The sequence below is a fragment of the Canis lupus genome, chromosome 12, assembly GCF_048164855.1.
Source record: "Canis lupus baileyi chromosome 12, mCanLup2.hap1, whole genome shotgun sequence".
NCBI lineage: Eukaryota > Metazoa > Chordata > Mammalia > Carnivora > Canidae > Canis > Canis lupus.
Window position 1 is genome coordinate 42970304 of NC_132849.1, and position 19063 is coordinate 42989366.

At 38.3% G+C, this 19063-nt stretch overlaps 1 protein-coding gene across 9 annotated transcripts in view; it reads right to left on the reverse strand.

Moving 5' to 3' along the window:
- Nucleotides 1-19063, reverse strand: part of BABAM2 (BRISC and BRCA1 A complex member 2) — a 402709-nt gene that overhangs the window by 279526 nt on the left and 104120 nt on the right. For all 9 annotated transcript variants that reach the window (XM_072771368.1, XM_072771367.1, XM_072771365.1 and 6 more), the window contains exon 5: nt 4091-4285. In XM_072771368.1, the coding sequence (XP_072627469.1) occupies nt 4091-4285 (195 nt within the window). The remainder of the gene's footprint in view (nt 1-4090; nt 4286-19063) is intronic.

Here is a 19063-nt window from a genome sequence, read left to right on the forward strand (position 1 = left end):
GAACTGCACGGGTCCATTAATATGGAGATTTTTTTCAATAAATATAGTACAGGACCAAATGTATTTTCTCTTTCTTAAAATTTTCTCAGTAACATTTTATTTTCTCTAATTTACTTTATTATAAGAAAACAGTATGTAATATATATAACATACAAAATATGTGTTAATCGAGTGCTTATGTTAGCAGTGAGGCTTCTGGTCAAACAACAGGCTATTAGTAGTTAAGTTCTGGGGAAGTCCAAAGCTATACATGGATTTTGACTGCATGGGTGGGGGCGGGGATGGTGTACCTAACCCTGTGTTGTTCAAGGGTCAACTGTAATTTTTAAATGTTTTAGATCAGAAATGGTGCCAAAAAATTGGATATACTTAAATTCAGCCTTAATATTCAAAGGATAAATTGGGTGGGAAGGAAAATCCTAAAAACTAAAGACCAATTAGTTTGACAGTGATTCCCATTTTCAAATGAGTCAATCAGCACTACAGACAACACAGGTTCACCAAGAAGTCATGCCAAATTAACCTAACATCTGTTTTTGAGAGGAGAATAAGATGACTATTTAATAAGAAAAATGCTAGGACGAGAGGATAAACTAAGTTCAGTAAAGTTTTCCTTACCAACCATGTGAACAGATAGATTCAAGCTGCAAAATCATCAATAGTTTAAAACCAAACTCTGCACACTGTTGGTGGAAACTGAAAATGGTGCAGCCATTATAGAAAAGAGTAAAGAGGTTTTTCAAAAATTAAAAATAGCACTGGCAATATGATCCAGCAATCCCACTCTTAGGGATATAATCAAAAGAATTCAAAGCAGGATCTTGCAGATGTATTAGCACATCCTTATACAGTGCAGCATTATTCACAGTAGCCAAGAGGTGGAAGCAACTCAAATGTCCATCAGTGAGTAAATGGATAAAACAAAACATGTATATCTTCACAGTGGAATACTATGCAATCTTAAAAAGGAATGAAATTTATCATATACTACAACCTGCATGAACCCTCAAAGGCATTACTAAATGAAATAAGCCAATCTCAAAAGGACAAATGCTGCATGATTCCTCTTATCTGAAGAATCTAAAAGACTCAAAATGATAGAAACAGAAAGTAGAAAGGTAGTTGGCAAAGGCTAGAAGGAAGGGGAACGGTACTTACTGGGCAGTTTCAAATTTGTAATATGAAAAAGTTCTAGAGATCAATTGCACAACAATGTGAAAATACTCAACACTACTGAACTGTACACTTAGAAATGGTGAAGGTGGTAAATTTAATGTGCCCTTTACCACAATAAACAAAATAGTTAAAAAAAAAAAAAAAAAAAAACTTGAGCTGACCAAGACAATCTGTAACAACAAATTTTAGACCTACTAATTCAAAGGCATCGATCTTGTATAAGACCTTGGGAAACATGTCCTTTAAAAAAAGGCTGAAAAATAAAATAAGAAAAGGTATATTTAACTTAAGAAAGACTAAGTGACACCTAAAAGAATTAACATGGAGAAGGGAACCTAAATAAGTTATTCTAGGTTAACTAGACTCAGGCTTATTCACTTATTCATTCAACAATGTTCATAGAATGTAAATAATGTGGCAGGCGGTGTTCTAGGCACTTCTGATACAACAGTGTGCAGAACAGAGATCCCTGCCTTGTGAAATTTTATATTCCAGTGGGGAGAGACACACAAATAAAAAAACATAATAAACAAGTGTGGTAGGTTGCTTCTAAGTGGCTCCCAATGGTCCCTGGTCTTCACATTCTCATGTAATTCCTCCCAAGTGTGAACTGGACTTAACAAACAGAACACAGCAAACCTGATGAGATGTCACTTCCAAGATTAGATCATAAAGACTGTTACATCTTGTCTTACTCACAAGCTCTCTCTCCTGTTTGTTTGCTCTGGTGAAGCCAGCTGCCATCCTATAAGCTGCTCTGTGGAGAGGCCCTGTGAAGAGGCAAGGAACTGAGGGCAACCCCAGCCAGCAGGCAGAAATAAGCTAAGACCCTCAATCCAAAGGCTCACAAGAAACTAAATGGTACCAACAACCACATGAATGAACTCAGAATGGATCCATCTCCAGTTGAGCCTTGAGGTGACTGCAGCCCTGGTCAGTACCTTGAGTTCAGCTTATGAGAGACCCAGAAACAGAAGGTCTATACAGATTCCTGACAAAAACCATGGTAATAAACGTTGTTGTTTTAAGGCACTAAATTCTGGAATGGCTATTTTATGCAGCACTACATATTAATATAACATGATAATTATATGGTATGTTTAAAAAAATGCAAAACAATGTAGAGCAGAATAAAGGTGGGGGTGTATGAGATATGATGTTAAAAAGAAGTGTTATGCAGGGGGCCTGGGTGGCTCAGTCCATTAAGCATCTGCCTTTGGCTCAGGTCATGATCTCAGGGTCCTGGGATCAGGCCCTAAGCCAGACTCCCTGCTCAGTGGGGAGTCTGCTTCTCCCTCTCTGTCTGCTCCCTACCACCCCACTGCTCATGATCTCTCTCAAATAAAAAAATAAAATATTTTACAAAGTGGGGGTATTATAAGGACTTGCACATGAATGTTTGTAGTAGCATTATTCATAATAATCAAAAAGTGGAAACAACCCAAATGTCCATCAATAGGTAAATGGATAAACACAATATGGTATGTCCATACAATGGAATTACTCAGCTACAAAAAGAAAACACAGTGATATATACTACGACATGGAGGAACCTCAAAAATATTATGCTAAGTGAAAAAGCCAGCCACAAAAGACCACATATTATATGATACCACTGTATGAAGAAAATCTATACAGAGAGAAAGTAGTTCAGAAACTACTAAACTACTTTCTCTTGGGGTAGGGATAGGAAAAGGGTTAACCATAAACGGGCATGAGGGATCTTATCAGGGTGATGGAACCATTCTCAAACTGGATTTTAGGGGTGGTTGTTCACCTTGGCAAATATGTTAAAAATCACTGAATCGGACACTTAAAATAGGTGAACTTATGGTATGTAAACTATATCTCAAAAGAGTTGTTCAAAAAAGCTGGGGGTGTTGAGGCACCCAGATGGCTCAGCAGGTTAAGTGACTGACTCTTGATCTCAGCTCAGGTCTTGATCTCAGTGTCATGAGTTCAAGCCCCACGCTGGGAGCCCAGCATGGAATCTACTTAAAAAAAAAAAAAAAATGGAGGTGTTAACACAGGCATCACAGAGAATTTAACACATGAGTAAAAACTAAAAAGGAAGGGTATCAGCCATGAGGATATCTAGGAGAAATATGCCTGAGAAGACAAAGCTACACAAAGACACTAGGGCTGGAGCACTCCTGTGTGTCTGCAGCACAGCAAGGGTGCTAATATGGTGTGCAGCTGAAAATTTTTAGACAGGGAAGTAAGAAATGAAGTGAGAGAAGCAATGATGGGTGGAGGATGGTGGTGATGGGAAGCATGTAGAGCATTTATACCTCACTGGAGGGATTTTGACTTTACCATGTAAGAAAAATAGAAAATATTTAAGTTCTGGGCAGAGGAGAGCTTTGATCCGACTTGCATTTTTTTGTTGTTGTTGTTGTTTTTGTTTTTGTTTTTTTTGTTTTTTGTTTTTCCGACTTGCATTTTTAAAAGATCCTACGAAGTCAAGAAATTATAAAAAGAGATTATAAAATGTTCCATACAAGCTTGCTATCTCCAGTTACTAACCTCTCTTATCTGACTGCAATCTAGAGACGTTCTACATTAAAAGGGACATTTGTTGGTGTCTCAAGTATATGGCCTGTGTGACCTGCATCAGAACCTCCAAAGGACCCTTTTATACAGGCAGGTCCTCAGGTGTCATCCTTGACTCATGAACATCTGAAGCTGAGGATATGAGGCTCCAAGTTTGACAAACTTCCCCAGGTATAATTTTGAGGAATACCATGAACCAGATGAACATTCAAGTCCCTTCAAATTCTAAATTATAGAAAGTACACAGGCAACCAAAGCCATATCTAAGGAAATGGCTGGGGTTTACTATAAATGAACATCTCAATTGATTACTTTATTACAGATGAAGTTCCTTTTTTCCCCCATTCTCAAAAAACCTTACCCAGTTGTTTTTCTTCCCAGCATAAATTTCCATGTTCTCGCCATACTGTGGCTCTTCCAGTAATGTCTGGTATTCAAACATGAGACGAGAGCTCTCACGGAGGCGGCTGCACTGGTATTGGTGATATTGCTGCACAAGTTCCTTCACCACAAGTAACAGACATTCAGGATTCGAAGGATTCCAGGAGGCAAGGTTCTGTAGAAGGCATAAGTAAAAGACCAATTAAAAAGGAATTCTGATACAAATCCAGTATCACATGAGCACATCAACACAGAGGAAAAGAGTTACGAAAATCTAAAAGAAACAGATTTAATTAGCAATAAAACTCAGAACTGAAGTTAGAAGGGTCTTTTGAGCTTCCTGAATTCTCCTGCCTTCTAAAAATCCTTGCAAAAAATCAAGGAGGAATTCCATCATGAGGCAGAAACAGTAAAGTGTAAAGCAGCGTAGTACTAAAGCAAGAAATCTAGATATCTTAGAAGACCATCATTTTTAGCCCTAGAAGAATTAATTTCCTTCTTATTCTCTTATAATATTATTTCTTCTCAATCTGCACATAAATCCAGCGTTCTATGCTAGCATCATTCAACCCAGATCCACAGACCATCTGCATCTATAATACCAGATATAAATAAATGCTCTGTAAACACCAGAGCACCACAGAAATGTAAGCACACTGGTGATGGTTTACACTGGAAATGCTAGAAATGGAGTAGAGAAGAGGGAAAAATAAATTAGAAAATGCAAGGTTCAGAGAAAGGAAGGAAATGGCCATGGTAGCTTACGAGCAGGAGAAGAGCTGAGGGTAGAATAAGATCCGGTAAATAGTCATTTTTAAGCTCACATTCGTTCATTCAACGATAGGTATCAAATGTCTATTATTAAGCATCAGCCACAGTTCTAGGCAGTAAAGAAAACAAGCCAAGCCCTTGCTCTCCAGGAGTTTACACTTTAGTGGGCCAAAATAAACAACAAACAATGAAATAAATCAGATGGTCATAAATGCTACTGAGGACTATACAGCATGCATCCCAGAAGCCTAGGGAAGGGAGGATTCAGGGAGAAAGAGGTGATCAGCTGTAAGAAATGGTGTTGAGGGATCCCTGGGTGGCGCAGGGGTTTGGCGCCTGCCTTTGGCCCAGGGCGCGATCCTGGAAACCCGGGATCGAATCCCACATCGGGCTTCCGGTGCACGGAGCCTGCTTCTCCCTCTGCCTGTGTCTCTGCCTCTCTCTCTTTCTCTCTCTGTGACTATCATAAATAAACAAACATTTAAAAAAATTTAAAAAAAAAAAAAAAAGAAATGGTGTTGACAAGGTGAGTTAAGGAAGCCTGAGAGCTGACCTCTGGGCCCACTGACATGCCCATCAAAAGCATCCTCAACAGGTGCTCTTCGGTAAAGTGAAATATAACTGTCAAGCATTTAAGAAAGAATGGGTAGAAAGCGCACATAGTTAGGACAATTTGAACTGGTAATTAGTGTGGAGTGTGGGGTCAAGGGAAAGTTTTGCTCAGATGTCTGTACCTGCTGGAATGTCCATGTAGAGAAAGAGGGGAAATAAGGTAGGGGTGGGAGACAGAAGAGTAGGAGGAAAGAAAGCAAATGGGTAGATAAGGATGGGATCTCCAAGAGGGCTGGCCTTAGCAATGAGCACAGAGAACCCATCCACAGGAACAGGAGGAAAAGCCAAATAAATGAGTGTAAGTGCCAACAGACTGTTCCGTGTAGTGACAGGAGCTTGTGGCAGTTCTCTCCCTGGAGCTTCTTTTTTCTCATTGAAACAGGAAGGAAGGTCATCAAATGGGAAGAAGGAAAGGATACCGGAAGTTTGAAAAGAAAAGTGTGAAAGAGTCATTTAGAAGAGTCATTTGGTAGACTAAATGGACTGGAGAAATGTAGGAGGAATTCCAGAGAGCGCTAAAAGCTCCACTGAGGTTAGAGGTATGGTTTATAAGTGAGGCTTATTAGCATAAATGTCTTTCCTGGGTGTAAATGTGGAGTGGATCGAGAGGAATTCGTATTTAACAAAGCCTGAGACTTTGCCAGAAAAGCACAACAGAGAGGCCAAAGATCTTAGAGGGCTTGCAAAAGAATGAATATAGTTATGGACCATGGGCGTTAAGCCAGGAAAAAGCCAAGCAAGTTTCTAAGGGGGGTGAGAATTAGTGAAAGGGTGGCAGGACCAATGGTCCTGGGTTTGGCAGGAGTTAGGTATTCTTAAAACAGAGAAAATACAGAAATTGAAACTAGGGCTGTTGCAAGCTCAAGGGCAGTGAATAGAATAAGAACCTGGTGGGCTGATGCTCTTTAGGGCAAGTTTTGCTCCTCCAATTAGGTCAATCAGTAGGTGTCTGGCAGTAACACTGGCAGTTAATCCCACGCTAGTGCTACGGGTTGAATGAAAAGACTAATGCATTTGATTAATACTAACAGAAGAGGGATCCCTGGGTGGCACAGCGGTTTGGCGCCTGCCTTTGGCCCAGGGCACGATCCTGGAGACCCGGGATCGAATCCCACGTCGGACTCCCCGTGCATGGAGCCTGCTTCTCCCTCTGCCTGTGTCTCTGCCTCTCTCTCTCTGTGTGACTATCATAAATAAAAAAAAATTTTAAAAAAATACTAACAGAAGAATCAGTAGAAGGGAGGAATTGCTGGAGAAGAAATGCTAAAAAGAATGAACTGGAAAGACAGGAGCTGTGGTCCGAGAACAGGATGGTTACAATCAAGAACAGAGGTGGTCTGTAACTGGGACTGGCAAGGTGTAGAGTACCACCAAAAGGGTGCCTGCCTCGGAATAATCATTTATATGAATATTCAATCATGTATTTAGAGAATTTTAGGGAGAAGGGAATGACAGTCTCCTTGGCAGCAGCATTGAAGAGCAAGAAGAACACCTCCAGGCACAGTGGTAGAAAGAGGGTGAGAGAAAAATAGGCCCCAATTGATTGGAGAACATGGAGGGGAAGACAGAATCTCCAGGCAGAGGGTCAGACTCTAGAGCAGTGGTTACCAATCTGTGAAATGAAATCACCTAGGGAGCTTCAAAAATACTAATACTTGGGCCCTACTCTGAGGTCCACTTTGAGGTCTTGTGTATTTGGTATTTATTTTAATTAAGGCTCCCCAGGTGACCTGAATGCACAGCAAAGATTGAGAACCACTGACTTGAAGGAAAAAGGATTACAGAAAAGGTGGCAAGTATCTTGGACTCTACTGATAACAGACCATGTTAATACCCCAAAACACCCAATCTCTAGAAAGCTAGAAATTTAGCATCAATAAAGGAGAACACATGTCACACTACCAGTGTTCAACAGGTGATAATTATATAGCTTGTCAAGTGCTATATAAATCCTAAGAACCTTTCGTATATTCAAGTTAATCCATATCACAACCTTACCAGGTCTACTACTACAGCACTTTATAGATGAGGCAAATAGTTCAATATCTTGTTCAGAGCTTTTATTTTTATTTTTTTAATAAATTTATTTTTTATTGGTGTTCAATTTGCCAACATATAGAATATCACCCAGTGCTGTTCAGAGCTTTTAAACAATCAAGTTGAGTTTCAAACTTAAGCAATTTGGCTCTAAGTCACTGCTTAAGCACTACACCAGAGGTTCTTACACATTTTGGTCTTGGAAACTTCTTACACTCTTTAAAAGTACTGAGAACACCAACAAGCTTCTGTGTGGATGAATTATAAGGGTTAAACTCACTATATTAAAAATGAAAATCAAGAAATTTTAAAAATATTTATTAATTCATTTTAAAATAACCAACCTATTACATGTTAACATAGAAACATTTGTAATGGAATCACTAGGATTTCCAAAAGAAATAGAGCATGGCATTGTTTTACATTCTTGCAAATATTTTTAATGTCTGGCTTAATAAAAGAGCTAAGGGGATCCCTGGGTGGCGCAGCGGTTTAGCGCCTGCCTTTGGCCCAGGGCGCGATCCTGGAGTCCTGGGATCGAATCCCACGTCGGGCTTCCGGTGTATGGAGCCTGCTTCTCCCTCTGCCTGTGTCTCTGCCTCTCTCTCTCTCTCTGTGACTATCATAAATAAATAAAAAAATTTATAAAAAAAAATAAAAATAAAAGAGCTAAATTCTCATATCTGCTTTTACATTCAATGTTGCAATATGTTGTTTTGGCTGAAGGACATGAAAAAAATCCAGCCTCACTCAAATATGTACTTTAAAAAGAAAGGAGTATTTTAATAGCCTTGTCAAATAATTCTAGATATATTCTTCTTGAATACTATACCAAAACTCAACAAGTGGAAGTTTCTTAAGGATTAGTTACAATATGGAATCTGAAACTATATTAATAAACATTTCATACTCTTACATTAAATTCATTCATCTATCCTGCATTTTAAATGTATCTTCTACTTAATGTATGATTTTGTACCATCATGCATTTGGTCATTTAGAAAATACTGATTCACAGAGTTATGCAGATCTTCCAAATGTTGACATGTTTATTTAGTACTACATAATCACATTCATTAATATCATAACTTATCTCACCAGAAAAGTCTTCTATCAAAAGAAAACAAACAAAAGGTTAAAAAATGCATCCTTTAAAAGGAGAGCAATTACTCTGGTCTACTAAGTAGGTTGATTTACAAGCACCAAATAACAATAGGGAAATCAGCGATCATCATTAAACATTAATAGGAAAAATATACAATCTTTCATTTCTTTTCTTTTTTCTTTTTTTTTTTTTTAGGGTTTTATTTATTTATTCATGAGTGAGAGAGAGAGAGAGGCAGAGACACAGGCAGACGGAAAAGCAGGCTCCATGCAGGCAGCCCCATGCGGTACTCAATCCCAGGACTCCAGGACCACACGCCAGGCCAAAGGCAGGCGCTAAACCACTGAGCCACCCAGGGATCCCCTAATCTTCCATTTCTTAGTCAAGTAGTCAAGTCCCTGTTCTAGGACGAAAAGAAAACAGTGTAGTTGCCTCAACTTGTACTTTTTAAATTCTATCATTTTTCGTAAGCTGTTTGGCAAGTTCCAGACTATATCCCACAATAAATATATATATAAAAGGATATAAGTTGGCAAACATCTCTTAACAATTTGAATTCATTTCAAGTAATTCAACCTAATTGTTAAATGCATAGAAATATGCCAATAAATCCCTTCCCATTAAAATACAATCTCCCAGTACATGGAAATATATTTGATCTTTTTGGCCATTCAGCACACACTTCCCTGAGAAATAACTTAGCCAAAAAGCATCCCCATGAGGGCAGGTACAGATAGGCTCAACAAGATAAAAATCCCCCCACTATTGCTACATGACCACTTTCACTTTTGTAATTTGTGGTTTGAACCACTTTGTTTAGAAGGGAAGAACACAGGGGTGCCTGGTTAGCTCAATGGATTAAGTGTCTGCCCTCCACTTCAGTCATGATCTCAGCGTCTGGGGATTGAGCACCGTATCAGGCTCAGCTTGCTTCTGCCTCTCCCTCTGCCCCTTTCTCCTCCACTTGTGTGGATGCTCTCTCTCTCAAGTAAATAAGTCTTTAAAAAAAAAAAAAAAGTAAGGGCGGGGAGAATATAGAAGACAATTACAAGATTGTGATCACTTCTAAGAGTAGGACATTTGAAAAAGGGTCTAACAAGGCAGATGTTGGAGCTTTCCACTCTCTTGAGCAGAGACAGAGAAAATGTCCAAAGTTACTTCAGGGAAGTTTGCAGGCCAGAGTGGGGGCAGGGGTGGGGAGGTGGTTGTAGCTCAAGGCGTAGATTAAGAGTGAGTCCTCAGAGAAGAGATAAAAATAAGTATTTCCTTCTATATTACTAATATGTGTGTGTGTATGTATATTGTTCTATACATACTAAGTTCTATTCTACTTATTTTTGGTCATGCATGAAAGAAGAAATCTGAAATGAGGATGGCCACAAGGAGTAAGCACAGGACACATATTATCAAAGAGAATAGAAAAGAGATTTCAAAAATGAGGAATGAAAAACACATTAGAAGAAAGTGATAAAGCCCAATAAAAGTAAATAAACAAAAGTAAAAGAATTAACTACTACCATGAAATTTTACTCTCCTTAAACATTGATAAAGCAGTTCAGGGAGGTGTCATGTCAGTTAACTAGGAAGGTTGAAGAACTCTGTTGATATTCAAGTGTGTGGATAAGTGACAGTGTAGAATACAAATCTGCAAACCTTCTCTTCAGTTCACCGAAATAATCAGTTTCTAACCTTACAATTGGCACCTGCCTCTCTACAGCCACGATGTATCTCACACCTAGTGCTAATTCTGGGTTCTCTACTTTGGCTCCTCTGCTGAGGCCACCTAACTTGATGGAAGCTCCTGCTCCTGGGACCCTCAACCTTCATCAACACACTCATCAGACCTGTATACTCCCAAATCAGTGGCCACACAACCTTGAACATGCCCAACCAATCCACAGTTCCTTGCCAGTTTCCTTATGTGAGAAACATAATGAGGAATACCGTTTTTAGAGGCCTAGATCACCTCCAATTCACATCTCACTTACTGATAATATGGTTTCTGAGCCATACCAGGGCAAATGTCGACACACACAAGGACATCAATCATGAAAGAAGTTGGGAAACAATGTATTTTTATGCATAGATGCGTTTTGGTCTAGGGGCTTAGGAAGGGATGGGGATAATCAAAGTTAAGATCATGGGATCCCTGGGTGGCTCAGCGGTTTAGAGCCTGCCGTCGGCCCAGGGCATGATCCTGGAGTCCAGGATCCAGTCCCACATTGTACTCCCTGCATGGAGCCTGCTTCTCTCTCTGCCTCTCTCTCTCTCTCTCTCTCTCTCTGTGTCTCTTGTGAATAAAATCTTAAGAAAAATAAGTTAAGATCATAATATATATGCAGTTTTATATCTGTCCTCATTTATATTTTGCCAGTATCTAATAGTATTTTTTATGCTATTGCCCAGTATTTATACACATACTAGATGCATTATTCTTTTGAGTGACCATTACAGACTTTCAACTATTTCTTATTATTAGGCATTTAGGTTATTTATAGCTTCATGATATTTTAAATGACTGTACATTTTTTGTCTATGATGCTTTTTCCCTCCCTTATTTTTGTTTTTTTTTTCTTAGATTCTCAGAAATAGGACTTATATAAAAAAAAAGACATAGGACTTATAGTGGGTTTTGAGACTGAACATTTTTGTGATTCTTGAAAAATATATATATAACCTGCTTGTATCAATTTTCACCCTCATCTGTCAAAGTATCCATTAAACTACATCCTTACCAGCACTAGTTATTTGCTTAAAAAGTGAGGACCTGGCCAAATCATGAGTCCCATGACAGCAAGAGACAATTTATGAGGCTAAGGCTCCACCTTGGAGTAAAAGTCAGGCTACTGAGTTCAAATTAACACCTGATTCCAGAGGCCAGTGGAACCATGGGAGCCAGAGTATGTAACTTAAAAGAATAGGGGAGAAGGTTCAGAGTGAGCAAAGCTAGAGGTGATCTAGTAATACCCAAAAAGGGTCAGACATTGGTGCCTTACGCAGTCCCAGTGCTACTCTTTCTGGGAGAGAAGAGCAGTCTTCTTGGGGAATGGGGGGGATCTAATATAAGTTGTGAGGGAGACTTATTTTGTTCTTGATGCTCTCTTATGCTATTGGAAAAATGCTGTTTCTTTTACCATGTATATATTATTTCTTCAGTGAAAGAGGCTTTTGAAAAAGAAAAAATCAAATAAATTACATTTCCTTGATTATTAATAAGGTTGCATACTTTTCACATATTGTTAATCTGCTTCAATTTCTATTTTATCTGAATGTCAGATAGTGTGAAATTTTGTATGAAGTATAATTCCATTTGTTAATGAAAAAAAAATTATAAGATTTATTTTTGTTAAAGAATTTCTTTTCTCTCCCTTATTATAGGCAGTGATGGGTCCCAGGGCTCATTTGCTAATTTGCTTATTTTCCTCCTTTATCTCCCCAAAGAAATGAATTTAGTACCTTGTTAGCAACTGATATCTACAATTGGGGGCTATTTAGGAGAGTTCTCTTTCCCTTCTTCCTAATGTTCTGTATTTTCCAAATTTTCTAATTGTATTGTTATACATATGTATGTATATATGTGCACATATGTAACACATGCACATACTTTCATAATGGAAAACTATAAATTTTTAAATATAGAATAGCAGACTTCAAATATTTCATTCCAAACTGTGTTTCAGTCTCAAAGTTTAAGAAATTCCACTTGGCATTTACATATTTTATAAGGTCACACTTCAATTGTCTCTTTTTATCAACTCAAAGTTACCCAATTCCATAGCCTTCTGGAGAACAAATCTTGCATCACTTAACCCTAAATAAATATGCTCTAAGTAACCTTGAACTATTTCTTAAATTCCAAACCTCACAGAACATTTCCAGAAAGCTACTGCAATATGCCAAAATGTAATGGCAACAGTTGTAGGAATTTATTATGCTTCTCTCAACCAAAACTTTTTTGTGTTATACTCCTCTGAATGGAATTCTTAGGAAATGACCGATGACATTTTATATTTCTAACAGAACTGTAACTGGACAGCATGAATTTTTTAAATGTCACTTCATCTATGGAATACAAAAAATAAAAATAAATTTTCTAACTGACCTATTTGTAAAAGGACCAAGTATTATTAAAAATGAATATCCACACTGTACATTATAACTCCTCTAACACATCACCTAAAATAATTTAAATGAAATTATTTTCAACTTTTTTTATACTTTCTTAAAATATAGCAACTTATTACAGTAGAGTTAACATAACATGAAATTTAAGGTTCAGTGACAGAGAAGCCGAGTTAAAAGAAGCTAACTTTGGGACTACTCAGAGCAGGTCTACTCCCACTTCCATGTAACTACTTTCCACACATCTATAGTCATGCCACTAACAAAAAAGACAACACAGCACTCCCAGTCATATCCCTTATAGTTAACTGGTAGTTGATTTTTTGAGATTTTATTTTCAAGAAATTTCAAGTGTTAAAAACAAAACAGAGTGTGTGGAAGGGGAGAGTACACTAGTTGTATTCTGTTCCACTAAAATTTGTAGTCTACTCAAAGAAATAAATACTAGGAAAGCAAAAAATTAAATAGGGTCATTTTTGCAACCCCCTGTGGGTTGATTTTCAATTACTCTAATAAATATCTTCATCCTTATAAGTAGGGCCTATTGAGTCGGAGATCTGAGATTGTTGCCATGATGTTTAAAGCTGTTATTAATTAAATTTGGCTTTATGGGATCCCTGGGTGACGCAGCGGTTTAGCGCCTGCCTTTGGCCCAGGACGCGATCCTGGAGACCTGGGATCAAATCCCACGTCGGGCTCCCGGTGCATAGAGCCTGCTTCTACCTCTGCCTGTGTCTCTGCCTCTCTCTCTCTCTCTCTCTCTCTCTCTCTGTGTGTGACTATCATAAATTAATTAATTAATTAGGCTTTATTACCTAAGATATCACCTGAAAAAAAAAATTCTCCTGGAAAAAATGGATCTTGTCTAATTCATAGTGAATACTTTGGTGAAATCTTATGCTTCTCTGCCCCTCCTGTTTATGACCATCTTCATCTTGGTACCAGAAGCCCTGATAAGAGGAATCCAAACTCACAAAATAACCTAGAAGACCTACAAGATGTGCTGAAGAAATGCATTTTCTCTAGTTTAAGACATTAGCCCCAAGTCACCAATTAGTCTACAAATACACAGCTCATGCCTAGAGTAAAAGGAACGGTCACCTTATATCATACATATCTTGACAATAAACAAAATGAAATTGTCATCTTCCCCAAAAATCTAGTCTATCTGGGCCAGCCATGGAAGCTTCTGGCTGTGATTTCTCCCTAGCTTGCTCTTAGAGCTCTCCAAGGTTCTGATCTCTGCCTCAGAACCAAAAACCAACTTCCCTGATTTTTTTTTTTTTTATGTTGTTCACTTTTTGTGACCTAGGATCTTTCTAAAAGGGCTTTGTATTGCCCTAAAAGATAAAATACAGCAGTCCATTCTATGGCTTACAATCAACAGAATCTCTTGGCTAGTAATGGTAAAGTGATCCTGATTGTATGTCAGTCCAGAACATGACACTTATATATCCTTGAGAAGGACGAAGGTAATGTCCCAAACAAAATCCACAATCAATCTTTGTAGCTGAAAAATCACTTTCCCACATGATTTTCCCAGTGATAGAACTGAAAGACTTGTAACACAAAGAAAGCAAAATATGGGATCTTAAATCTGAACTTTAGAAATGCTGTTCAATAGACAGCCTCACCCACAGTTGATAGATAAGCAAAACTTTAAATTAACAGAAGAGTTCTGGAGAATTTTCAAATATCTACAGACAGATGACCCACTGGCATATCACATCAGAATTTTTCTATCATCCCAATTTTGTGCTAGGGTGTCAGAATCGTTGGAACTGGTATACTTTGCTTAGTCAGTCTCTTTCACAGGTAAGCATACTTTTAATATCTAAATATTATATATAAAATTATACCTTTGGTTCCATTTAGAAAATTCAAAGAATTGCAATATCCCTTCTTGCCCATCAGAAGTTACTGTAACATTACCTTTCAATTCTTCTTAAAAGGTGACCAGCATGCAGCCCAATGTCATGTTGAACTGCCACTTGAAATAGGCCTCTAATTCTGTTTCTTTCTTTGGAATTGGAGGTAGATAGATGACAGGAAACAAGGGTTGAAGGGAGCAGGGAGGGAAGGAATCTCAAGCCATATCCTTTTGTCCAGCCTTTCTTGTTTATTAAGAGGAAGAAAGCAGAGAGCAGATTCTTTTCTAGCTTGGAAACCCAGGCACAATAGGGTTGAAAAGAAGGGAAAAAGTACCCTCTACAAAACCTTTATTAGCCTTTCTTCTCTCAATGGTATAACCACTTAGAGAACAGAAATGGTAGCTTTTCTATGACATAGATAAAAGACCTAAGACTAGGAACATCAACATCACTGAATAGAAGCACTTTGGAGAATGAGGACTTGAATAATAACTAAATCCATTCTAGTTCCTCCATAAGATGTTGTCTATATCCACACAACTTTAAGCTGCTGTCTTCTGAATATAAAATCAAATATATTTGGGGCCAAAATGCTCAAGTTTTATACCTCTTTTTGATCAAAAAAGTATGAATAAGGGGCACCTGGATAGCTCAGTTGGTTAAGCGTCTGCCTTTGGCTCAGGTCATAATCCCAGGGTCCTGGGATTGAGCCCTGAATCAGGCTTCCTGCTCAGTGGGAAGTGAGCCTACTTCTCCCTCTCCTCCCTGCTTATGCCCCTCTGTCACTATCTCTCTCTCTCAAATAAATAATATAATCTTTTAAAAATGTTTTTAATTTTGATTTTAAAAACATTTTTAAAGTATTTTTAAAGTATGAGTAAGTAATAAATTCAATTTTGCATAAAACATCAGTGTAGACTAAAATTTGATTAATAAGCCCTAATTATCAAAAATCCTTTTGTGTGGCCAACAAAGTATTTTAAAGAGCATAAATTTAAATCCCTTTAAGCTGAGCACACATCCAGCTCACCAAAATCCCATCAATTGCAAACAAAAAAAACCCTTTGAAACCCAAATTAGTTTTGAATTAGCCTCTGAAATGAATGTTGATATCTACCTGAGTCACTAATGCCTCATACCTTCTCAATCAATGCTACTCAGATTCCAAGAATAAAAGGCAACACTGCAATAGCAGAAAGAAAATTGGCACATATGATTTCTAACTTAATTCAAATTGTTTTTCCTAGGGATGTATTTAAATTGTCCAGGTTGCTCGAATATCATCCAGGGATGTGATTTTGAAGGAGACAGCTTGCTACTGGTTTTCCTGGCTGTACTACAAGAAACAACAGTGTGAGCTTATTTTAAGTTAATGTGTGCTTCTGTGTTTCTTTACAAGAAATTAACTGCAATCATTTAGTTAAAGCAAACACTTTGTTAGGGTTTCGTTTTTCATTAGAAAATGTCTTCAGGAGCCTTTTAAACTTAGAGGGTTACGAATCCCAACTTCTGCCCATAGATTTTGAGCTTGGAGCAAATTATTTATATCACAGTGAAAGATCATTCAAGCTTAGTGACCCTTTGTGGCACTATTTTTTAGCCATAGGTGAGTCACAACATCTTAGGAGTCCTATCCATTCACTTGAATCAAAACAGTAATTCTTTGCCTGCCTCAGTCAGAACCAGACCTCAGGGCAAATTCTCATTTCTTTCCAACTCTATAATCACAAGAAGACCCATAGGACTGGGCGATATGGAACAAGACAGAACAAAGAGCTTCAACCAAGTTATTTTTAACTAGAGAAACACCTGCAGGCTCTGGCACCTGGTTTCTGACCCCTGCCCTAGAGGATTTCCCTAGCTAGACTTGGCCTCTGGGCTACAATGATTTATATTATACCACTGCTTCTCCTGACCTGAGCTGAGCTCCTTGGACTGAATTCCAGACTTGTGGACTTGCCAGATGCCTCTCCTCTTAGTCAAAACCCCGGTCTTGGGCATTCCTGGCCAGTGGTCTTAAAGTCACCAGTGTCCTGGTAACACAATTTGTGTAGAAATGAGAAAAATGTCAGCTAAAAAGGAGGCTACCCCAGGCTGTTTCTGTTATCCCAGCCACAAGCAGCTATAAGAAAGAAAAAAGCAATGCAAAGTAACACTAACTAAATGAAAAGATATCCACAAAAATACAATGTATGGGGTGATAGAAGCTTTCAGTGTCTTTACCCTTGCCCCTAAAAACTCTACCTCCTAGCCCCAGGAGGGGCTTGTCCATATAATGTCCTTATTCAAAATCTACATTTAGTAGACACCTATGGTTTGATGTTCAACATCCATTTCCCTCCTTCTGGTAACACAGATTTCCTTTGGAAAACCACTCCTCCCCATTCTCAAGTGGGGGTTTTGAGTGAGACCTTCCACTCTAAGCTTCATGGGCCCTGACTGACTAACCCTATCAGCATTTCCTGTGCACCTAGCATCTATAATTGATTCAACTATGGGCACATACCAAATCAAACCCAGTGAGAAAAATGAAGACATTGGTTGAGATTTCTGAGAAATAAAAGCATTCTTTCTTTCCACAGTAGGATAATATAAAGTCTGAACTGGAGTAACAACTCTGTATTCACAAGAGAAGGGACTGAGCTGCTGGGTGGATATGGAGGCTAAGAATAAAAACACAGAAAAGGCAGAACAGAAAAGAAAAGAAACGGAAAGATACTAGGTCCCTTAATTACATTATTTCTGCCACTGAACCAAGCCTTATCTGAAACCCACCCCTGGTCTTTTAAGATCTGTAAGCTGATGAATTTCCTTTATTGTTTAAGCCGGTTTCACGAAGACTGAATTCAATCAATTCAATTAGATTTCACAGTTAGATTTTCTTGAAAGAGGAAGAGGGGGAGGGAGATAAGGAAGGAGGAGGAGGAATAAAAGAGTGCTGATATACCATAACACCATATCTATATTTTACCTCCTCCAAGAGAGAAAACAGAGGGAGAGGGACATGAACTCTTACTGGGCCATATAACAATTCAAGAAAACTATAATCCAAAGTATAGATTCAGTTTGGGTCCTGATACCTTCTGCGAGAGAGAAAAGTTAAGTTGTTCCTTACATTATCTGCAGAAAAATCTACACAGAAGAACAACCAATTTTCACTACCCAATAATGATTACAATCTTTTCTCTTAAGAGAAAAATAAATAAAAGGAAAGAATAAGGGAAAGATGGAAGACTCTACCCGTGTATATTACAATTCAGTCAATGAACTTAAGATAAAATGAATCTTAAAATAGGGCTCTTCAAACACCAGTAAGGTTTTAGATGGGGGAGAGGGGTGGGTAATAAAGTAAGACTTCTGTAAAAGCCAATATTCCTGTTGAAGGGTGTAGAGGAGAAAAATGAGCAACCATTCAAGACCAGATAAAGACATTCTGGTTACTGACATGTGTTTGGGGGCTGTACACAATAAGCAGCGGCACAGTACTTTATCAGCACTGAGCTTAGAGAGGAGGTCTTCCCTGGGTTTATGGTCATGTAAGTAGGAGTTATTTTTACCTTTCCTCTGGTTGACTGAAACATACCAGAACATATAAACTATTCTGTGGTGTCTCACGAATGCTGGCTCCATGCCAAGCTTGAAATGTGTACCTTTGACTAGTTTAGCCTTTGTGTCTTTTGCACATGTTCCCTCTCCAGAGAGACTAAAACAGGGCTCCCCACAAAGCCGTCATAGTGACTGCCTTTGAAGCATTTGTAAACTTAGCAATATACAACGATTACTCAGTTTTATCAATTTTCATTTCCTTAAACTCACCATCCCTCTCTAGCCCCCAAAGCCATTTCTTATCAGTTCTTTCAAAGCTGTGGGGCCCCTCACAGCCAACTAAAGAAAAGCATCTATCTCAAATGGACCATCCAGGCAAGCCATCCCTGGATCTCAGGTAAATAATCATGTGTACCCCTCCAAAGAAATGCCTCAAGAACAAAGCTCCAATATATCAAGCTACCAATTTCTATTGCTGACAACTCACTATCATCCAACAGATTGGAGTTCTTTTTATCACTAACCACCAATTAAAATAATTCCCTTATTAGAGGGCTGTAAATATGCAATCTTCATTGACCAAGAAAACCTGGTATCTTCCAGCAAGTAAATGAAAAATTTTCTATCTACAGCTTCAGTTCCCATCCTGGCTATCATCAGAATAACCGTGGAAGCATCTTAAAAAGGCAGATTCTCGAGTCCTACCCGTTGAGACACTGATTTGGTGGACCTGAGTAATACATATTCCCTGGCCCTAGATAATCTGCTTCCTGATTTGGAATTGCATTCAGGCATTCTGATGCAAGGCAGAAACCCAGAAAATCTGATCATCTTTCTGATGACTTTTCTCACAGAGATCAAAGACTCAAATTTCACATAAATTCATTAA